Below are 23,021 nucleotides of genomic sequence, written 5' to 3'. Positions count from 1 at the left end.
CATACAAGCACTGGAATTGCTACAAAGCCAGAGTGCTACCCTGGTATGAGCAGGCTTGGACCCTTTTGGGGTCAGGTAGGCTGGCAGGGGCGTGTTGGGGTGTGCAGTTTGTCCCTTCATGTGCTTTGGAGATGCTTGAGAACAGATGCATTGAGAGAAGTATTATCTGTTCTTCACGGGGAGGAGAGAACCTTTCCCACCGATACTCCCAAATCCTTTCTACTAGGGGCCAATTTGCGGTACTTTGAAAAAGGCAAACCTGCCCATTTTCTCCTTGTTCTCCTCTCTTTGGTGCGGGTGTAGCCTGTGACACAGGGGCCATGGGCACTGTCCCTGCACCAGAAGCAGCAGTAATGCACATGATGCATGAGGACACAGTCCCTTGTGACCCAGTCCCTCATTGTGCAGAAGTCTTGGCTCCAAGTGCTACCCCAGGAGCTGACCCTGTCCCCAGGTCAGTGCTGGGCATAGAGCTTCCACCCCCTGCCCTGAATTACCCAGCACAAAAGCTTCCTTTCTCCTCCCCAGGGCCCATTCATTACTGAGCTGACTCCTCGTCAGTCATGCTTCGTTAGGCGGGGGCATTTTGCTTTCGAGTTGTAACGGTTGTGACATGCTAATAGTGGAACAGTGAGAAGGTTCCCACAGTGTCAGAGATCTGGAGATAGCAGAAGGGTTAAAATCTTGGTCCAGAAGGCTGGGGTGGCATGGTGAAACTGGGGGACAATATTCTCACTGTTGTAAATCAGTATTAGCTTCAATGGAGCTGTCCTGATTTATCCCACCTGGCTCTTGTCCTTATTTTCCACTTTGACTTCACTTGCACATGTATAAATGCATATAAAGAGGTACATTTCCACATGTGCACACATGTGCTTCCAGACATGCAGATACACACATGGACATGCATGTGAGCTGGAGAGAGATCTGAAAATTTTCTGGTTTTTTGAGTGAAAAATGGCTTCTCTGATTTGTTTCAGGTCAAACAATCCCGTAAGATACTCCCACTCCAGCAAGCTTAAGCCCTTGGGTGTGTATTTTGCAAAATGAAATGCTGGCTTTTAATTTGAAAGATGTTTAGATGTCTATAAATGATATTTACAAGTTTTTTGTGTTTTGTAAGCTGGAAAACAAGTGAAAATAGGATATTTTGCTTTGGGCTAAATGAAACTTGCTAATTATGCTTTCTTTCAATCTTTTGATTCTCCAGGAGCATTGGGAAATGTTTAGTTTTGGGTTGGTCCAGAACAATTACACAAATTTCACCCTTAAAATCTGCACATTCTATGCAGGCTGGTAAGTGGCAGCTCCCAGGGAACCCTCTTGGGAGGGTGTTCAGAGGGGCTGAGCAGGGCCTGCAAGCTGGGGGCTGGCAGCCTGCCCTGCACCCCGGCAGTGTTTCACCCAGACCCTGACAAATGCTGTCAACTGAGTCTTTGTGCCAGTCTGAGTATTGTGGGTAGATTTTAGGGCTGACGTGGGGTTGCTAGTGCACAGGAAAGCGAGTGTGTAACTGTAAGTGGGCCGGTAGAGCAGAGCTGCTGCGCTGGGACCTGTGCCCTTGCTCAGCAGGGGTTTACGCATGTGGCTCTCCCAGTTGCTGGCCTCCTGCGCAGGGTCTATGACTGCTTGGCTTTTCAATGCTGGGAATCAGTTGCTGGCAGACGGGTCCAGGCAGTGCTGAAAACCACAAATCACAGCTCCAGATAAGAGGTGGGAGCTCAGGGATCTGGCACAGGCATTTTGAGAGGCCGTGGGAACTGCAGGTTGAATTTGGAGCTGTGTAAGAGCTGGATTTTATTCTCCTTATTCTTTTATTCTGAGGCTTTGCTTCAGAGTGGGTTGTGAACAGCATGTGTATTCTTCTGCAGTTGTGGACACTGTGTCTGCAGGTGCTTACCTTGCCTGTTGCCAGCTGAAGGCATGTTTGGGATGCTCCTTCCTTTGTTCTTTTTTTAGAAATAATTCTCCCATCTTGTCCTTGTGCCTTTGCAGCGGGGTTTATGGATTCAGAGGCCTGCCTGAGCACCCTCAGCCTTTGGACTTGGGTTTCAGCTGACCCTGTCGCAAGTAGACAAGCTCGTGAGCACAGGGGCTGGATCTGCCTGTGCAATCCACACTGAGAGAAATTCCGCAGGAGGCTGCTTGGGCTGAGTTACCCTGGTCTGTTCCCTGTGGAACCCTTCTCCAACACTTCCCTGGCTCCATTCCTCCCACCTCCTCTCTCTGCTCTGAGTCCTCCCTTCCTCTCTCACTGTAGGTAGCTTAAAAGGCACTGATGGGTAGAAATGTTGCTTGCTGTCTTGTACAGGCAGGCTCTGCAGCACCCATGAGGGACTGCTGAGTCCCACGGTGAGCTCTTGCTGCTGTGCTGTGCCAGCCCACATGAGGAGAAGCCTCCTCCCTAAGGGTTGCCTGTGGAGTGGGTTAGGTCCTGAGTCCTCCTTTCATAAGTCAGATCAATCTCCTGCTCCAAGAAAGATCTTGTCATTTGCTCCAGGTACCAGATCTTGGCACTTTGAGCTCTCTTTCTCTCCTGTCATTTTTCTGTCCTCTTGAGGGGCAGAAGTGGACATCCCTGTGCTCTTACTAAGATCTGCTCTTTTGGCCTGTTAGCGACTGGTGGAATCATCCTGCCTTTGATCTCTTGATCATGCTTCTTGCTCTGCTCATGGTGACGACGGGCAGCAGATCCCCTACAAAGCTCGGCAGGCCTGGCACTGGGGAGCTGGGCAGCCCAGGCAGCCCAGGCAGGCAGGTCCTGACTTGCTGGGTGACTGTGGGTAAGCCAGTGCATTGGGAGCAAGAGGGATCTCCATCCAGACCTGCTCCAAAGTCATGTTTCTTCCATGCAGCTCTGCAAGGCTCTCCTCTGCCACAATCACCTCTTCAATCAAAAGCTCTCGGTGCTGTTGTGCAGGGAGCCAGGCACTTTCCCAGAGGTGCTGCCTCCCTGGGAGCCAGGGGTCCTGCTTGGTCCCAGCCCTCGCTGGGCTCTGGAGCAGAGTGACTGCAGGATGGTGGAGCATTGCTCTTCTCTGCGGGTTGGCTGCTCCTAGCCTCGTTGTCCACCTGACAGTTATTCAGTGTCAAAACACATGACTGAAACCATTCTTGTTTAATCCTAGATTAAAGCAAGTATTGACTCCTGGTTTTAAGAGATTACCTGTCTGCTCACCAGCCTGTACTGTCTGGGTTCCCCAGGAAATGCAGGAGGCTGCAACACAGGAGCTCTTGCCATGCTTTGGTTCCTGGGGGCTAGGTTTGTGCTGTGAGCAGTGCTGCATTAGTCCTTGCACTGTGTCTTCTCTGCTCGACAGTGCCAGTGATAATGAACTGTTGCTGGATGTGACAGTCAGCAAAGGGATTGTTGAGGCTTTCTCATTTCCCCAAAACCACCCTGGACAGATGAGGCAAGCAGTAGGGCAGGCAGGGAGGAGGCGTTTTTGAAGTGCAGTCCCCAAGCAGCAGCTGGATGAAACCAGGTTAGTGCCATGGCCCAGGCTCCCCCAGTGGAGCCAGCCTTGGCTGACCCTGCTCCGGTGTGTTCCTGCCACCAAAGGCATCAGTTGTCCTTGGCCTTCGTCCAGACTGTCTGCAGCTTGGCCCACTGTCACCTTCTACAGGACTGACAGCCCCTTCCCCGCACAGAAGCTCAGGGGAGAAGCAAAGGGGAAGTTGAATCTGGGCTGGGGGGAGGATTTGAACATGCTGCATCCCTCTGTTAAACAAGGGCTAATTCATCCCACAGCGGCTGTTTCATCTTGGTCCTCCCATTTCCCCCCTGCCATGGGCTTGTGCCTCCTGCCAGCAGTTTACTGTGTGCTGAGAAAACAGTATTCAGGTTCTCCAGGAATGTTTTTACATCTGGAGCTGTAAGACTTTTTTGGTAGAAGATGTCTCCTCCTACCTCTTTCCTCTTGGCTCCCCAGGTGATGCCCCTGTGCCCAGGGGTTGGGAGGCAGGATAGGCTGGACCCATGCAAGCCTCAGAGCCGCAGGGTCCCTGCGCTGCTGAGTGCTGGGGCACTGGGTGAGCCCTGCCTCCTTCACCATTTCTCCTCTTCTTTCCTCTAGGCCAGCTGAAGTTGTCCATCGAGGTGCGGGGCCGGATCCTGGTGCTGCACAGTGAGTACCTCCCTGGGGCATGTGGCAGGGTGGCCCCAGAGTCCTGGTGGGCTAGTGATGGGGACAGCATTTCCGTGCCCTTTCTTCAAGCTCTTTGGAGCTTCAAGGTGGCTATTGGGAACAACTGTGGTAGGGCGGCACAACTGGGAGTGCTTTGATTTGGAGGCCAAACTGAAATTTCTCGAGACCTTCGTTTCCAGGTGACCATGGTGTGTTCATTAGAAAGGCCAATGGGAGTGTCAGAACTACCTCTTTTCTTTAGGAAAAACCTGTCTGGAGACAGCTGGGGGGGGGGGGGCCTTAGGATTGTTCCTGCAGTGAAGGATGTGTGTGTCCTAGTCTGGCACGTTTCTACCAGGGGCTCCTCAGGGCTTCATGATAAGTGTGGTTAAAGTATCAAGGAAAAAGCAAAGAGTTTGAAACGGTCAGAGTGAAAACTCCCTCACTGAACAGAGCAGGCTTGCTGCTGCACTGGATTTGGTCTGTGTAGGGTGAAAGGGGAAAGCAGGGCCCTGGGACTTCCCAGTGCCCTTGGGGGTGGCCATGCTTTGAGGAGGAGGGCACCCCCCTCCCAGGGACCTTCATAGCAGGACAGGAGGGGATGGAAAAGGCTTTCTTTTGAGCAACATCCCACCTTACAGCCCAGCTTCATCCCTGCCTGGGTGTAATGAAATGAGGGCAGAGGATGGCCTGAGCCTGGTGAGGCTGTAGGGACTGGCCAAGCCATGTGCAGCCCCTGTTCTCTGCTCAGCAGCCGCGAGAGCTTGCTGCCCTTTTCTGGCTGTGCAAGGCAAGCTTTGTAAAGAAGCAGCAGCAGGAAAATGTGGTTTTGTTTGGTCTTTTTTTTTCTCTCCCTCCAAACTGTGTGTGGTTCTGAGGGTAAGGCACAGATTTTACTCCAAATCCCTCCATCTGGAGCAGCCCCAGCGTGAGCTGGGTGCAAGTCACTGTTTCTTTCTGATGCCATCTTCAAAAGAGGGTCTGGAAAGAGGAAAATTGTCCAGCAAAGAGGCAAAGGTGGCTCAAGGTCTGGAACCCGACATCCCACTGGATGTGCTGGATGCGCAGGATACTTGGTGTGGGCAGGAGAAGGCTGGGAGATATGGGGTGATCTGTCTTTAACTTTTTCATTCTGCTCCCCAACGTCTTTAAAGTCAAAGCAGGTCTGGCTGCAGGAGGAGCTCTTGGTGCCGCACGTCCTGGCAGAACCTTACAAACAGCTTCATGAAGCACCAGTGGGTCTTGCAGAACCCCATTCCCCTTGTGCACTGGGGTTTCTATCAGGCTGACCATGTTTATTGGGAACACACTGACAAAGGCAAAATCACTGCTGCCTCGCCCGGGGCTCGTTAAGAAGGAGCTTAGCCTTGTTCCAACAGCCTGTCCTGGGCTATCCAGGCTCTGCTGCCCATCTATTGCCTCCAGCCACATGGCTGGGAAACACAGGATTCCACAGGGTTCCCAACTTCTGGCAGAGGTGCAATGCTGAGCGCCTGCTGGCGGGGCTGCCATCAGGATGCGGCCGTTGATATTTAACTTGATGATACATTTGGCTCCAGGGCTGGGAGTCCAGAGCTCCCAGTGAAGTCAGGCAAATGAAATGCAATTTGCCATCCGGATGCTCAACTGCATCTGCTGCCAACCTCACCACAGATGCTTGTATTTATAGCATGGGTGTATTAAAGAAAAAATACAATAAACCCCTTCACTTGTTTATGGGTGCCCAGTGAGAACAGGCTGTGTGCGGGATCCTGTTGGGGTAGGAGATGGGTTTGGCCCCACGAGGAGGGAGGATCCTGTAGAGCAGAGCACTGCGGTGTAGGAAGACGCTTTTCCTGCTGCTTTGGGGCATGACCGTTTCGTTTCCTTTCCAGTCATGGAAGCAAAAGGTTTGATGGGAAAGGAGTACCAGACATGCAACTCCTATGTGAAGGTAGGTTCTCCTGGGGCTTTGCTTGGAGAGCTTTGTGCTTTATGGGGATTTCGTGGTTGGCTTCTCCAAGCATGCTCTGGGCTGCCTGTCCCTTCCCTTTTCTCCTCTATCCTGCTCTGGCTGAGCATCCACAGCATGCAGGGAGGTGGATGGTCTCTTGCCCAGTGTTGGTGAGCTCGCAGGTTTTGTTGGCACAGTGTCTGCACGAAGACCAAAAAGCAGAGGACAGGACCCTGCTGAGGAATGTGTCAAACATTCATTGCGAGAGCATCCCACTGGGTGCCCAAGGACTGGTGGGGAGAAGTGTTTGGCCAGCACAGTGTGGCTCTGGGCTCTCCTGGAGGTCACCTTGGCAGGCTGCTCCCACTGTGGTGTGTACAGTGCAGGAAGCATCTCCCCTGTGAGCGGGCTGCAAGTTGGAGACCAGCCAGCAACATTTGTGTACATCAGTCTATTTTTTTGCTCTTTTTCTTCCCTCCCCTGCCCCAAGGAGTTTTGTAATGCAATTACTTGACATGCCTGGGGTAAAGTGATCTAAACCCCCTGTTAGCACAGGCTCAGCTGGATCTTTGAGGCTTAGCCATCCATAAAAGTGGCTGTGCCAGTCTCCCACTGCTGCAACGGCAGAGCTGGCAGCTGTGTGCCAGTGCTTGCTTTGAGAGTGCTAACACGGCTTGTTTTCCTCTGTAAAGATGTCGATCGTGCCAGATGCTGACTGGAAATGCAGGCAAAAGACGAAGACTGTGCCAGACAGCAAAAGTCCTGTCTTCCATGAGGACTTTCTCTTGTGAGTATGACAGGGCAGAGATAGCTCTGGCCCATCCATCAGCACTGTCTTCACACTGAGCACTGGGGGACCCACATGGCTGCTGTCCCGGGGCACCCTCTTGAAGCCGAGACCCTGCGTTTGCTTTTGCGTTATGATCTGTAATAAACTTGCATCATGCATGAGCAGGTTTGCTGCTGAGATGAGGAGTGACAGACATTATTCTGCTGTTTTTTATAGCTGAAATGCCTTGAACTTTTGGGCAGAGCTTTGCAGAGGCTCACAAAGCTGTCAGCACACAGCATGGCAGCGACATTCCTGCACGGTTGGACTTCTTTGCTGGGCAGGAGTTGGGCAAACACAGTCCATTTCCTGGACCTTGCACCTGCAATAGTATGGGCATCGGTATGAATGAGGAAGGTAAAAGGATTTCGTAGAGCTACAGCATGTCCTTGCATGGGAAAGGAGCCGTATGCCTCTTAGTGTTTCGGTGGAGCTTTTCATTGCTAGCTAACCAGTCTCTGTCAGACCTCTGTCCCCATGCAATGCTTAATTTGGCACAGGGTGGTTGTTTCAGAGCATGAACTGTAGCTTGTTCCTTGCCTTTACCCTTTGATGTTGGATGTGTGTCTTTCTGCAAGATTATTTTTCCCCTTAAACCACCTGAATCATGTCCCCAGCACCTGCCCAGGACACGTCACATATCTTTGCAGTTTTCTGTCAGGAACAGGTGAATTAGTGCAACAGTGGCTTGTTTGAGGAGGTTGCCATTTGGGGTGATGCTGCAGTGTTCCGTACAGAGAATGGAGAAGACCTGGCTCTGGGGAGGGTGAGGGGTGTCCAGCTGTGAGGGCAGCCCTTGCCAAGTGCTCCTGGGGAATATCAGTGCTCACGGGCTGTACCCTCTGCTTCTTACAGCCCGGTGCAAGAGGAGGATGAACAGAAACGTCTCCTGGTCACCGTCTGGAACAGAGAGAGAAATTCCAGGTAAGGGGCTGCTAGCCTGCCATACAATCTCTTTCAAATGGGGCTGGCACAGCAGCGAACCTGCCACCTGCTCTGGCCACCACACGTGAGTGTCCAGGGTCATTCTCACGGCATGTCTGTGCTGGTGAGCACCATGCTGCGTGCAGGCTGGCAGAGAGGAAATCCTGCCCTTGCTGCTCTCTGTTGGCCTTGCTGCTGTTTGGTAGCCATCAGCTGGACCATCATTTAAAACTCCTGCAGCCATTCATGCCTGCAAAGCTGGCTAAAGCCAAGTGGGGCTGGAGCCTGGCTCTGGGCTGGGGACATTCCCTACCCCTGGGGGCAATGCAGTGAGGAGGAAAGCCCAGCAGCAAGGGGTCTGGCACCTCACAAGCTATGCTGCCTGCTCAGGCAAGTGGCATCTGCCTGCTTGGCCGAGCTCCTGCTAACATTAGATAGGCTGGAGGTGACCAGGATGCTTCAGTCCAGCTCCTCCTTGCCCGTGCTGCAGCTGAGCCGGGTGGTTACACCATGCTTGCTCAAAGCATGGAGGGGGAGGCAGACCTGGGCACTGCCTAGCTCCCAGCATGGGCAGGGATGCTTGTGGGCTCCCTGCAAAGGGGTGCCTGTGGAGAGCTGATGCCTGGGGAGTTTTCAACAAGTGTGTGCTGATGGTCTCTGGCTCTCCTGCAGGCAGAGCAAACTGATCGGCTGCATGAGCTTTGGCGTGAAGCCCCTCCTGACCCTGGAAAAGGTAACTGCATGCCGGTGGGCAGCACGTGGGACTGGGGCCTGACTCGTGCGCCCTTGGGGCGGGATGTAGTGCGCTCCTGGGGCGGGAGCAGGCTTCTCCCACAGTGTGACAAAGATGCTCTGAAGGTGCCCAGGGAGTCCCCTGGTCCCATTCCCAGTATGGGACCGGTGGTGGTGTGATTACTGGAGGCAGAGGTGGGGAGGCTGTTAAAGGAGGGATCCTAGGATAGGGGACTGCCACTTGCTTCTGCAGGGACACAGAGAGTAGCAGCAATTGGGGGCGCAGAGACTTGGCCATAGCGATTGCAGCCGGGCTGCCTGGGGATCAGGAGATGGGGCCAGGCTCGCTCAGCCTGGCATGTGTCACATCCTTCACATGGCTGCTGGGTGGTGGCTGAGTGGGTGTGATGGTGGGGACATGCTCCTCCTCCGAGGAGTCTGCCCAATTCCCTGTGCTCAGGAGCCAGGGCTTCACCTGCTGAGGTGGTGATGGGCAGAGGGCAAGGGCAGAGGTCTCGGGCTCTTCCTGGAGGCAGCGGTGCTGCCAGGCTGTCTCTGTGCCAGGGTCCACGTCCCCACTGCTGCAGATTTGGTCACAGTACTGCTGCCCCAGCCTGGCTGCTGCTTGGTAATACAGCTTTCACATCAGCTGGGTTTGCCTTCCTAAAGAAACCTGCAAAACTACTGCTGCAAATTACTCCCGCCGACCCATTAAAACACGGAAATGTTTCATCCTAGCTGCTGGTGGTTAGGGGTTTCATCTCTGAGCATGTCCACTCTACATCAAAGTATCTCAGCTAGCTGGAAGTGTTTTGTGAAGGTCTTAATACACCACCAGAGGTGTGGAAATTTACTTCCTAGCAAGAGGTTAAAAAGGAACTATTTGTGGTAGTGACCTGAGAAGAGGGTAAGAAGCAGCTTGAACAAGGCCTCCCCTGGAATTTGGACAAGTGAGATGCAGCTTTTTTATAACAGTGAAGATAATTAGGCACAGCAGCTCTAAATTGCAGCCCTCTCCAGCAGGGACCTCTGCTCTGATCATATTTGGCCTCCCCAGCGATGTCCCTTCCTTCTCAGATTCTGGCAGTGAGTTTCACAAAGTGTCATTGCATGTAGAGAGGACAGAGTGTTTGTGTGTTTGGCACCCACACACAGCATCCTACTTTCACAGGGATGGGAGGAAGATGCTGGGAGTGTGTGGTCCTCCCGGGACCTCAGCAGGGGATGAGATGAGCTGGCCTTGTCTCTTGGGTGCTGTGTCATGCTGAATATTCTCCCCTTTCCTCAGTTTCTTCATTGCGGATATAAACCACTCATTTTTTAAATGGGCCCCTTCATCTGGCCTCTGGGAGCCATGGCTCCTGCAACCCCATCTGACTCCTCAGCTTGGTCCCCAGGATGGTTGGTCCCTCTGGCTTCTGCCCAGCTGCCCGGGGAGCAATGGGAGACAGCAGCAGAAGAGAGGCGAGGGATATCCAAGGTCAGCTCTGTCCTCTTGGCTGCCCTGGCCACATGGGTATGTGACAGGGGCAAAGGGAGCCCTGCTGCAGAGCACCCAGCGCTGTTGAAAGCTGGTTTGGGCACCCTTCTCTGGCGATACGGCTGGAGCTGTATGCTCCCTGTGAGACTGCCAGCAGCTGCAAACATGATATGGACAGTTTTACTGGTGACTGGCTGTTTTTCTGCACCTTGTCTCCTTCTAAAAACCTGGAAGCTTTTTACTTCAGTGATGCTCAGTCCCTCCTTGAGGGGATAAGAGTTTTAGCAGTTGCTGTGTCCTAAGAGAAGGACTTGGCTGTGGCTCTGGGTGCAAGCAAGTCTGGACAGGCTCTGCGTAGTGCCCTGGGGTAGCTTGTGTAACAGGACCCCTCTGGGGCTGCGGGCAACCAGACCGAGTTAAATGGGGGTGAGTATCTGTCCCTGACAGTTTCTTTCCACCCACCCAGGAGGTCAGTGGCTGGTACTATCTCCTCGGGGAGGACCTGGGCAGGACCAAGCACCTGAAGGTGGCCATGCGGCGCCTGAAGCAGAGCAGAGGTGCGTCTCCCCACTGGGATGTCTCAGGGAGTGTTGACAAGGTTTGGAAGAGGGGTCAGTCTCATGTCTGTCCTTGTGCCAGCATGGAGCAAGCCCCAGCCCCATGGCACCTTATGTCTCCATGAGCACTCCTCAGCCCAGCGATGCCCAGTGGGCACCGGGATCCCAGAAGATCGGCATGGGGGAGATCCTGGCTGGTTCAACAGGCTCTGCACAGGCACTGAGCTCTCCCCTTCAGCCCTCACTGCTGCTTACCCATGGCTGCCTGGGTCACTGTGGGGACCACAACATTGCGGCCACATCTGTCCCTTTTGCTTGGCCTTTCATCATGCTGATTCCTGCCTCTCAGGCTTGGACTGAATCCCATGGCCAGAATCTGGCTCCTAGGGTCTGTGCAGGATGGTGGGGAGCATTTTCTTCTGCCTTGGTCATGCTGTGCTGCCAGGGTGTGTGTCGGCTGGCACAGAGCGGGGTGACACAGCAGGGCCTATCCCAGATGTGCAACCAACCCACAGCTGCTGCCACACAGGACTGCCACAGCCTGGAGATGTGCCCATGATCTGTGAAGAACGTATATACAGTGTGTAGATGGAGTGTGGAAGGAAAGGGATTGTCAGGAGATGTGTGCTGTTGGGCTGATATGGCCTTTCCCTCTTTTTTTTTTTCCCCCTTCTTTTTTTTTCTTTCTTTTTTTTTTTCTTTTCCTTTTTTTTTTTCCCTTCTTTTTTAGAGCTGATGCTGGGAAGTCAGAGTGCAGCAGAGGAAAGCCCAGATGCTGCGACCATGAAGCAGCTGAAGGTAGGTATGACAGGGCTATGACCCACCGGGGGTGCGAAGATGTGGGGTCCAGAGCTGGCTGGCAGCAGAACCTGCATGGAGAGGTTTCAAACGAGCCAAGGGACAGAGTATTAGTGAGGGTGATGCTGAGGTGGGAGCTGTGTCAGTCTCCCTGTTGACACCATGGCTTTGATGGGCAATTAATTATCCCAATTGAGCAGCAGTTGGTGAAGGTGGGTGACGTGGGTAGTAACCCCACACTCGCTCCCTATTGCCATACAGGGACCTCCTGTTTTTCTAGTATATTGCCACAGAGACAAAGCACCAGCCATTGACTGGGAGCGATGGGGACGGGGCTGGCCAGCTGCCTGCCACACAGCATCAGGCCCTGCCTGGCCCTGTGTCTCTGTGGACAAGTGCATCTGCTCTCCTCCTCCTTTCAGGGCCTTTTGCTCTGGGAAGGGAAAGGCCCATGGTGGAGCCTCGGTGATTTATAGGAAAGGCAAGGATGGGAAATGGGAACACAAACACATGGCTTGCATCGGAAATAGAGCTCAGTCGGCCCCGTGATTTATCTGTGCCGAATTCCGCTTAACTGCTTCCCTCAGCTGCATTTTCAGTTATTTGTTTTAAAGCGCAGGACTAAGCAAGACAAACAAAGCCAGCGCCCCTCTCCTCCCTTCCTCTCCGGCAGTCACCACTGAGTTGAAAGATGGTGGCTGGGAAGGAGGACCAGTCCTCCTTCCAGCTCCAGCCTGGCGTTGCAGCAGGCTGGGTCAATGCGCCTGAAGCAGCCCCAGGCCGTGCCTCCAATGGCTCCACCGAACTGCGCTGGGTCCCCTGGGAGCACTGGGGCTCCTTGTGCTTCCCCCCAGCCTCCTCTGGCCCTGCTGCCACAGGTGCCTTACAAAGGAGCCTGGGGTTTGGGTTCCCTTGAGCCTTTCCTCTCTTTTCCATCCCCATGTGGGAGTGTGGAAGGTGCTTTCTTCTCCGTTGCAAGGCGTTCTTCTCCAGGGGGTTGTGCTGCGGTGCTGGCTGTCGGGGCCATGTGGTGCAGACTCACTCAGTCCTGCTTTGTGCCCTACTGCTGGCTGTGTTAAGAGTTTCTTTCTGTCTTTAATTCCAAAATTACACCATGGGTGCAATTCATTTGACCTCTCTGCTTCCCTCTCTGTGACTGTGAGCACAAAGCATCGCGACATGCGTATCCTCTAGGTCTGTGCTTTCAAAAACAAACTCTGCTTTTTCTTTTTTTTTTCTTTAAAAAAAAAATCTCTCTTATCCTTTACAAGTGTAATGAGCGCAAGCTGTCTTTTTAATGAAGTGAAGCTCGCACAGCCGGTGCCTGTGAAATGCTGCTTAAACATCCTCAAAGTGTTTGTGAGAACATTGCAATAACAAAGTGCTCCGTGCGGCTGAAGAATGCCGCGGGAACAAAAGCCACATCAACAGAGCAGGGACTAGGGAATACTAAATAGTTGACAGGAATTTTAATATAAAACTCTCTCTCTTCCTTGTCAGTTAGGGTTTTCAGGAAGCCCTCTGGCTTATCGTAAAGCGGCATACAGCACAGACAGGGGCTGGGGAGGTGAAAGGTGGCTTCCTGCCATTCTTCTCTGGAGCTGGGTTCCCATGGGCGGTCATGCCAGTTTGACTGTGGTTTGTTCCACACTCGTGTGATACAAGGAGATCGGGATTACGGCTGCTTCGGGGGACTGGATTTTCATGGGCTAACGGCAAGTTTAGTGTTTCCAGCCATGAACCGCTTCAATGGACTCTGCAAGGTGTGCTCGGAGCGGAGATACAGACAGGTCTGTATCTCCCATGGAAAAAGTCCATGTGCCAGCATGTGCGTGTGTGTTGCTGCAAGTTTCCGTTAAGTTTATGAGTGCCTGTGGGCTTTCTTGCCGTTTCTGGGCTCTGTGTGTGCTGTTTCTAAGGTGTTGATTTGCTATGGTTATAATTTTTAAATTATGATTTTGGGAATATAAGGAAAGCATCTTCAGATAGGTGTCTCTGGCTGATCTCTGCCTGTTGCTGCAGTGTGTAAATGGGGATAGAGGGGGAGCATTTGCTGTGTAACTTGGGGGTAGCGTGCCAACGATGAAAGTGTTAAGCTGCGAGGTGTTTCAGTTTACCACTTGTTAGAGGAGAGGCAGGCATGGCAGGCAGCTAAGTCTGCCAGGCTGCTACTGTCTCTTTTTCAAATTGTTTTAATGTATTTGGAAATTGAGTGTTGCTTGAAGCTGGTTACAACCAACAGCAACTTGCTTTATGAAAAGTAGATTGCTGTGGTCTGTAAAAGCTGGTGCAAATTCTGCTGGACCTGCTCGGTGTACAGTGCCAGGTGCTGGTTTTGCTTGTGCAGGTTCCAGTCTCCTGCACTTTTGAACACAATTTTCCCTCCATCGTCTGGATTGGGGCTCCTGGCTCGTGGTCAGCTTTTCTCTGCGCTCCTGTGCTAATCTTTCCTGTCACGCTAAAGCTGCTGTGGTAGTCAGTGTATATTGGGAATTGCACAGAGAACCAGCTTAACTAAAAATACCCACTTCTTGTTGGGGCTGTAGTGATGGTTCCTGCAGGAATGCTGCTCTGCTTTGTATTAATGACAACTGACTGTGATTTGCATCTTAGACCTCCTCAGTTCTCTATTTTGACAGTATCTTCTGTGTTTTTTGACAAAAATGTGGGTAGAGTGAACCTGTGCAGTGCTGGAGTCTCTTACCACCCACCTTCCAGCTTATGTCAGATGCTCATATTTCTAAATTCTGTGCACGGCACCAAAAATCGATGTTCAACTCCCTGTAATGGCCATGGTGGTGGGAGCTGAGGAGAGCAAACTGTCAACAGTGAGAAGCTGCTATTTAGTGGCCCAGGGAAGGTGTGTCTGTTGGTTGTGGACAAGAGCAGCCAGCTCAGGGAGAAGGAGTGGGAGACCTCTTGGTGCAGGGGAATCTTTGGGCTGGGAAGTGACCGTGGAGTCTCCGTGGTGGGAGAGATGCTGGGCTGGCTCCTGAGGTGCCAATGGTAACACTTCTGAAGAACTCAGATCCCCTATGCTTTGTATTTGAGGTGTGAGGTTGGTTTGAAGGTGTGGAGCCACAAGCAGCTGTTTGAGCATTCAGCAAACCCCAGAAAGAAAAATACTCAGCATAGTGGGACCGGACCTATTTTTTTAATCCTGCCAGGTCAAGACAGTTTCTCTTTTGAAGCCTGATTTCAAGCTGAGCAATCAAGCAGGGACAAGGGGCAGAGAAATGAAAGCTCGTGGTGTTTGCCCTCCCGTGGTAAAGGAGTGAGGAACCAGTTTCCCTCCTTGGCAGCTTCTGCTGAATTCCTTGTCTTCTCTCTGGCTGTTTGTTCTCAAAATAATATAGGTCAGATAATGGATTTTTTTCTTTTCTCTGTCATTAAAACCAGGATCTTGACAAATGTCTTGGGGGATAATCAGGTATTTACAGAAGCTGTCGTATTGAGTCACTGCTGGAAGCCAGCATCAAAAAATAAATGTAATTTTTTCAATAAGTTTAATGCTTCTTGAATCAGGAGGAGAAGCAAGCCTAAATCAACACAGCATCCATCCTTTTCATACTCAGCGAGACAAAACAGACTCAGCCCAGCTAATGGGGTGGTGCATACAGAGCCTGCTCCGGTGCAGATGCCTTGCAGACAGGAGCGTGTGGATCTTTGCAACTTCCTCTGGAGCAGAGGAGTGCTGCTATTTCTGTATTACCCGACTGGAATTGAAATGTTTAAGTGCCTTGCTTAGAGAAGCCGTGTTAGAAATCAGTGTCAGAGCCAGATTGCCAGGTTTTCCTTTCTAATGGCTTATCAGACCTTTCCTTACACTTGCAGGTATTGTGAGTGGAGACTTGTGTGTGCTCAACAAACACTTGTTTTGTGGCATTCCTCTCTGTTGATCCTCAGCTTGCTCTTTGCATTGCTTTTTAGCACCATTTCTGCCTGCCTTTGACTGCAGCAGGGGAGAGACCTGTTGTCCGTGGGGTCGCAGAGTGATGCCGCTCACTGTGATGGTTCCTTTGGGCTCTGCGACTGCTTCTAGAAATGCCGTGTGGCTGCATTTCCAAAAGCTATGGGGCAATGTGTTGGTGAAAGGGGGGTGCTTGCTGATCACATGCAGTGGCTGCTTTCCCACTTAACAGGCGACTCTGGTGTCTGTCTTTTACGACAGATTACGATCCCTCGAGGAAGTGATGGGTTTGGCTTCACAATCTGCTGTGACTCCCCAGTCCGGGTGCAGGCAGTGGACTCCGGTAAGAGATCAGATCTTTTTTTAACCCTCTTGATTTGAACGAATGACTCTGCTCCTTTTTTACTTCCCAGAGCATGCCGTGACTCAGAAGCTTCCATGCCTTGCAGGACTCTGGTTAATTCCAAGAAACTTCACTTATTGAATGCTCTGTCACCTCTAATGAGGTCGGAGGCCACTGGGTTAGCGCTATGTCACTGTTTTGGCGGTGTGTTGCAGTAATTTGCAGAGATTTTGTTTCCTTCCCTCTCCAACTTGAGAACCTGAGTTTCCTCCCAACCTCCAGCTGGTTGGGAGACATATGGAAAGCATCTGGTGTGTGGGTATCAGACAGGGGCTCAGAGGGGAGCAGAGTCATGGGAACCCTCAGTTGCCTGAGTAAATCTTCTTGGTGTGGACCTGTGGGATGGACTTGTGTCTGTTGTCCCCTGGTGCTCCCCATGGCACACCAGGAAACATGGGAAGTTCATACAATAGCTCTGAGGGAACATTTATGACTGTCTCAGGTGCTGTGTGGTGCATGAATGCATGTTGGAAGTGAAGCTCCAGCCTAGCTGGCCCCACTTTATTTTCAGGTGTGGATGTTAGAGGAAACAGATTGGGTTTGGAGGAGTGAGTGGTGCAAGCTGTGAAGCTATTTGGGTGCCTCCTAGACTTAGGGCTTCTCCTCCCCCTCACTCTCAGCTATCTGTCCGGCAGGTGACTGGCATTTGTCTCTTCTCTCCATAGGTGGCCCAGCAGAAAAGGCAGGTCTGCAGCAACTTGATACAGTGCTGCAGCTGAATGAGCAGCCTGTGGAGCACTGGAAATGTGTAGAACTGGCACATGAAATCCGGTGAGTGTTCACCCAAAGCATCAATGCAGGGCTCTGGAAGAGATAGTTTGAGGGAGCCCAGGACAGGGCAGCAGGATATTTCAGTGACTACGGGAAGGGAAAGGCTTTGAGAGGTGCAGGAGACTGGGAAAGTACTCTCTGGAGTAGAAGAAGGAAGGATGCAGGGGCTGGGAGGGGCAGGACAGGGGCAGAAGCATTAGAAAAAGGAAGAACTGCAGGGCTGATGGCTGTCTGAATGATATGGGGAGCCTCACTCCCTGCTGCCCCATCTCTGACCTGCCCCATGCCATCTTTTTCAGGAACTGTCCCACTGAGATCATACTACTGGTCTGGAGGCTTGTCCCGCAGGTCAAGTCAGGGCATGAAGGCATGATCCGCCGATCGTCCTGCAAGTCTGCCTACGACCTCCAGTCACCACCCAACAAGCGGGAAAAGAACAGCACCATGCCTCCGCGGCCCGAGCAGCGCCGGAGCTGCCACATACTGTATGATGGGAGCGATGGGCTGGTGCTGAACAGCTGGGAGAGGTACACAGAGATCGGCAAGCGGAGCCAGAACACCATGCCACCCCTGTCCCGGGTCCCCTCCGCTGCGGACCAGAACTATATCATCTTAGCGCCTTTGAACCCAGGGAGCCAGGTAGGGCTGCTTTCCAGCCTCACGCTCAAGTTACTGCATGTGGCTGTGGTCTGTGCTTGCTGGATCCTCTGTTGGCCCATGCTTCAGTCTTACTGACCATCTTCTGTAATGTTTGCTAGAGCATATGCCATTTTTACAAGCCAGACATGTGTCCTTTGGTCTGGGGGGGAGCTTTCACTATTTTCCTAAAACATCTTCCACTGGGACTGAGAGCTGGGGTGAATGACCTGCTGCCTCCTCTCAGGGCTCACTCTAAGGGTCAGGATATGGGAAGCGCTTTCACTACATAGGCCATGGTGCAAGTAATTGCTCTTATTTTCTGCTGGCAAAAGGATAAAATGATTTTCACTCTGGAGTGCTTTGGCTTTGCTGGGTTTGGCATGCTAAAATTTGCAGCTGTTTATTGTAAAGTCTACCTCAAGCCTGCTGCAAGTGACTCTCTTTCCTGGGTTGTGTCTTACAGCTGCTGAGGCCTGTTTATCAAGAGAACAATGCTGCTGTGGGTAAGTTGCTGATGTGCTGAACATGCTGCTCAGAGCACCCAGCAGAGCTAGACGTGGTTTTCCTAGCACTGTTGAATCCTTGCCCTTAGCCCTGCTGTGCTGCAGTGGAGTCCCTCATGTTTTGAGGACAGTGGCAGAAGCCTGGGGCTTTTGGGTAGATCATCTTTGCACCCTGGGTCAAACATAAGAACAAGAACCCTACCCGCCGAGCCCAGAGGAGAGCACAGCTGCTCATGTTACTGGATGAGCCTCATGGTGAGAAGGTCGCTCTGGGAGGTCACAGATTTGCTGAAGGGAAGCTGGTGGCCAGGGAATTTCCCTTAGGGGCACGATAAAAGCATGAAGTGTGAAAGTGCTAAGCATTGCTGTTGCGGCGGTTCCCCAGATGTGTCTGTGGGCCTCTCCATGACGTGTTTCCCTTCTTGCATGTGATGCCTTGCTGGGGGGTGCTAATACCGTGGCCCCTGCTTTGAGGTTCATTTTATTACTAAGGGAGTGAGGGTGGTCGTGACTCAGATTTGTACAAACAGTAATGCAGGCTGGTGTGCCAGATTTGGGGAATACTCATTTTCTGGGCTCCTGCAAGGTTTCTGGCAGATTCTGAACGAGCTTTCCTCAAAACTCCTTTGAAACATTAAACTCATTTTCTACAACAGGTATGCTGGGTTTCCCTGGAGAACCAGGCATAGTTGGGTTTGTGGGAAGAGTGGGATGGGGTGTGTGGCAGGGCTGGGGACTGCATGAATCCAGGTCCATGCAAAACAGCTTGATTTGGGAGCTTTGGGAGGCTGTGCTTGCACCCGGGTCCGTTAGGATGCCTTTAGGGTGAGCTGTGTGTCTATAGAAGAGCTGACCTAGGCATGATCTTGGAGGAGTGTCTTTAACTCAGCAGTCCCTCCCTGGTGCGGGCACAGCTAGAAAATTTCATGCTGCCTGTAAAGGTGAGGCAGTGTCCATAGAAGGCAACACGTCGGGCTGGCAAAGCCATGATGGGAATGCTGGGGAGCAGGAGGGAGCAGTGTGGGTCCAAGGCCCCTGTGCTTTGGATGCTCCCAGCTCTGGAGCTCTGCAGCCAGAATAATTTTCCACAGCTCAGCTGCAGGGGATGTTTTGTACTGTGGGTAATTGCAACTCTTTCCTGCTGTTTGTGGAACCTGTGAAAAGATGAGCTGGACCATGGGGACTTGTTCTTATAGCCGAGTAGAATTTGAAAGACTTGGACTTCTTCCCGTAACAAATTTTAGTGATTGTTTTCAGTTTATTTAATGTTAAGTCTTAAGAGGAAAGAATGCAGTAGTTATCCTGAGCAGTGATTAAGTGTGGCAGCACGAAGCTGGCCGCCAGTCACACAGTGACAGGAGCAGATGCTTTGGGCAGGCTGGATGCATTTCTGTGCCAGTGTGCAGAAAACAGGACTTGTGCAGGTGATGAATTCCTCTGATAAAATGAGGTGATTTAGGGATAAGAGGAAAAGCAGGTCCTGAACAGCCCAGACAGATTGTATCAGTCCTGTGGTGAGCTGTCTCTTGTGCTTTGATGTTATCTGGCAGTGCAACCATGAAAAAGGGAAAAGAGAAAATGTCAGGGCTGTTGCACTTAGGGGTGGAAACAACCTTTTGGGTCACAAGGGGCACCCCCCCGCAAAGGCAGGCTGTTAAAGCAAGCAGTAAACAGCAGGTCTGGATTGTCAACAGAGTGCAGTCTGGCTCTGCTGGCATTTATCTGAAAGTAAATGTGCTATTTCCTAATACTTAATGGAATATGTAATGTTGGGTAGGTTCATGTATTTGCTTTGGACAAGACCTTATCTGCTCTGAGCCATGTTCACAAGTGTTTTGGCTCATTTCTGCTTGGGAAGGTTATGGGTATCCGTTACAGTGCAGAAAGCTGCTGTGGTGGGAGCAGAAACTCCTGGGGCTGGGTGGCTGAGGGGAGTGGTGCTGGGGGGTCTCTGCTGGGACACCCCTCTAACAGGGAGCGGAGCTGCAGGAGCGCTTCTCACTCATGTTCCTGAGTAATTGCTGTGAGGGAGAATGGGCTAATGCTTTCACCTGGATATGGTAAAATCCAAGTGGAGAGGTCTGCCTGCAGGACCCGAGCTGGCTTGGTTCGTCAGATTCAGGAGGCAGGAAGGAAATTCTTTGATTTTTCAGTGGGGCTTCTTTTGAGGAAGGCATGGTTGGAGAGTGGTTAGAGAGACATTCAGTTCTTGTTGGAGTTGTTGTCTGCAAGTTTTAGGACAGAGCACAGGTCACTGGTGCCCAGCAGGACATAGTCTGGGGTTAAAGGCTCTTGGAGAACATGAACCCGTCCCACCTTCTGTCCCGAGCATGGTAGGTCCTGCTGCTGCAGCGATAGGAGTTTGTGTATGGCAGGAGAGATGTGCACTGTGAGCCTGGGGACATCAGGGATGACCAAAATGGGGGTCACCAAAGAATGCCAAGGCCCTTGGGCCTGATGGGTTAATGTCAGTAATAGGAAATATTTCACAGCTGCTCCCCTCAGCAGCCGTGCTGCCACAGCCCACTTAAGAGCAGAGCAGCCCAGTGGGCAGCTGGGCAGCAGCTCAGCAGCTCCTCTCTGGTTCTGGTCCTGTGCGTTGGTCTCATCCCAGCTTCATGTGCTGGGAGTGGGGAGAAGGACACATAAAGCCATCCTTAGCACTGCTGCCTCCAACAGATCACCCACCAAACCATCCAGTTGCTCACAGCCAGTTGTGCATATGGGCACCAGCTCCCAGCAGACTGCGATGCTCTAGCATCATTGTGCTGGTGCTGAGAAAACGGTGGTTTCTGTCCAGGCAAAGCATCTTCAGAGCGCTCTGTGTCCCGTGCCTGTGCTTGTGACACAAAATGCTGGTAGGAGCTTGCTGGATGTATTCAAAGGCATTCCTCTAGGCTGGGGGGAAAGGACTTAGAAATCCTATATAGCAGCAATTGCCCGTAGGGGAAGGAAGGACTCACCCACGCAGAAGCTAGCAGGGAACAATGATAACTGTTAATAATTAATCACAGGATTATCAAATATGTGAGAGATTCTGCAATTGGTTTGACGTACCACCTAATGTCTCTGATGATGCAGACTGGCCAGAGTAGGTGGTGTTGGCTTGTTGGAAAAAGTCATAGCTCTGCTTGACCAGCTGAGGTAGGAGGCTGCAAAGGAAAGCTTCTGTGTAATCCCTCCTTTGAAAGAGGATAACAGCTTTCTGCAATGAAGAGGGACAGAATGAAAAACCAGTCAGGCTGCTCAGACTTTATCCAGCACCAAAATGTAATGCTGAAAAACAGTGGATGATGTTGTGCCAGCCTCATGCAGAATGAGGTCATCCTTTATAAATACACCCCAGCATCTGAGTAACCGTTGCATCCCTGGGAGCGATTTGGAAAAGCATGGATTGATCCCATGTGCATGAATGTGTTTATCACTTCTGTCCCTTTTTCTGACACCTCCAAGTATCTTCTGGAGACTGTGATTAACCCACCACCCAGCACCCCCTGGTGTGAAATTCCTGCCCTTTGCTAACTCCCATGCCCAGAAGCTAGAGCAGGAGGGCCTGTGTGGATAAAAATGTCCCAGGGTTTAATTTTCCAGTGTTCCCCCACCCTGAGTTAGTCACAGATGGTTTCCTCCTCCCTGGAAAGGGAAAGGTTCAGTGGTGCAGGCAGGTATTCCCTGATGGTGGGAATCTCCTTGGTACTCCTGTGCTTCTAAAGTCATGTTTGGGGTTGTTCTGTATTTATTTCATCCTTTCGGTACTGGATAGGGAGGTGCATATAACAGTACCACATCTCTTCCTCCAAAGTACCGTATTCATAAATTGTGCAGAAGGCAGTGTGCACCCAGAGACAGATGTGCTGGCCTGCAGCTGAGCTTGCTGTGACTTCCTTGGGTTTTAGTTTGTATGTGTATAGGTGGGTTTTTGCTGCTGGTGTGATCCAGTTAAGTCCTTGGTCCAGCAAGCGAGTAGCTCTTGAAGAGAAACGTCAAGGGACATCTCATTTTGCATTAGGAAAAATGAAGTCAGTGTTGTTATTTCGTGAATCCCTGGGAAACTTTGATAGCAGAGTGATGAATGTCCCTGCTGCTCTTGGCTCCAGCTATTCCCCTTAGGCTTTACGTGCCCTCCTCCAGCCTGTGAGAGCAGGAACCGAGCTGGCAGTCCCAAAGGAGCTCTCTTCTGATTCTGTGTCTCCTTCTGCTTCCTCTGTTGGTCCAGGAAATGCATGTAAAGGGAAATCACACATGGGGTCTGGGAGAAAGTCCAGGCTGATGAAGACTGTGCAGACGATGAAGAGCTACGGGAACTACCAGAACTGTACCATAGTGAGGCCACACATCCCACACTCCAGCTATGGCACATATGTGACGCTGGCTCCCAAAGTGCTGGTGTTCCCTGTCTTTGTGCAGGTAAGCGCAGCTGGAAGCGAGGTGTTACAGATCTGATGCAACCAGCGCCCAGCACAGCAGGTTGTATCAGAGCTTGCTGCTGTAGGTTGGGTCCAGGCTGTCATGCCGTGTTTTCCAGCAGTATGTACCATGAATGCATGGATCCCCTGTCACCCTCAGATCTTTCTTCTGGAGCTGGCTATACTCAGCAGAGCGTTGGGTACTTTCTCAAAGGGAATTGTGTCCTGCCCAAGAGATTCTCTGTTGGAGTTTTTTTCCCTTCTCAACTTTCAGATCTGGTCCTCGGGTAGTTGCATGAGTCAGGTAACCCAGCTTCTGGGCTTTAGCAACCAACTTTATGTCACTGAAGACCAATATGGTTTCTTCCTGTGGGTTCTTTGAGCTGTTAGTTATAGCATGCTAACAAAGATTTTTTTAGTTTAGCTGGTGGCCAGCACTGAAATCATGGGCAAGGTTCCAGAGCAGTAATGGCTTGACAGAGGACATTCTCAGTCCCCAGTTCCATAAACCATTTTCTTAAAACTTAGCTCTGGATTTGGCGGTAGTAGCTGTAACTACCTTTGTGTCTTCCATTTTGTCCTTCATGTGGTCAGAACCCCAGAAAACCTCATCTGATCCTGTATGTTTAAGTACATGACTGATGAATACCTTCATCTCTGAGACTGTGGGGAACCATCTGGCCTCCCCGCTACCGGCAATGGCCCTGTCATGTCAGCTCAGACCGGTGCTTTCCTTTGGGCTGACACCCGTGATCCATGTTATCTGTCACCCCGGCCTGAGCTGGTGGGCTGCCTGGAGACAGCTGTGGGGCTGGGCTGGTGCTGGGGAGCAGGCTTATGCTCACCTCCATCCTTCCTGACAGCACCCAGGTGGCCGTTCGTGTTGGCACCAGTGCGTTCACAGCCCCAGCTGTGTGCACAGTTTGCCTTTGGGTAGGAACATGACTGGCACCTCTGCCTCTTTACTCCTAAAACTTGTGTCTTAGATCAAGCCTGGGGTGTTTCTGCC

The 23,021-nt window shown here is 51.6% G+C and overlaps 1 protein-coding gene across 5 annotated transcripts in view; it reads left to right on the top strand.

The window, feature by feature from the left end:
* RGS3 (regulator of G protein signaling 3) overlaps positions 1-23,021 on the top strand; it is a 79,462-nt gene that overhangs the window by 3,689 nt on the left and 52,752 nt on the right. For 2 of the 5 annotated variants that reach the window (XM_080402042.1, XM_080402050.1), the window contains exons 2-13: positions 4,077-4,127; positions 6,002-6,060; positions 6,753-6,847; positions 7,745-7,813; positions 8,486-8,546; positions 10,492-10,582; positions 11,313-11,380; positions 15,552-15,633; positions 16,359-16,464; positions 16,764-17,103; positions 17,567-17,606; positions 21,823-22,013. In XM_080402042.1, the coding sequence (XP_080258168.1) occupies positions 4,077-4,127; positions 6,002-6,060; positions 6,753-6,847; positions 7,745-7,813; positions 8,486-8,546; positions 10,492-10,582; positions 11,313-11,380; positions 15,552-15,633; positions 16,359-16,464; positions 16,764-17,103; positions 17,567-17,606; positions 21,823-22,013 (1,253 nt within the window). Of the gene's footprint in view, positions 1-4,076; positions 4,128-6,001; positions 6,061-6,752; positions 6,848-6,875; positions 7,247-7,744; positions 7,814-8,485; positions 8,547-10,491; positions 10,583-10,759; positions 13,171-15,551; positions 15,634-16,358; positions 16,465-16,763; positions 17,104-17,566; positions 17,607-17,644; positions 18,263-21,822; positions 22,014-23,021 lie in introns of those variants that run through there. The other 3 variants (XM_080402043.1, XM_080402044.1, XM_080402045.1) reach the window with 3 other exon arrangements.

Source organism: Falco punctatus (genome assembly GCF_963210335.1).
Source record: "Falco punctatus genome assembly, chromosome: 9".
NCBI lineage: Eukaryota > Metazoa > Chordata > Aves > Falconiformes > Falconidae > Falco > Falco punctatus.
This window is presented reverse-complemented; position numbering and strand designations above follow the sequence as displayed.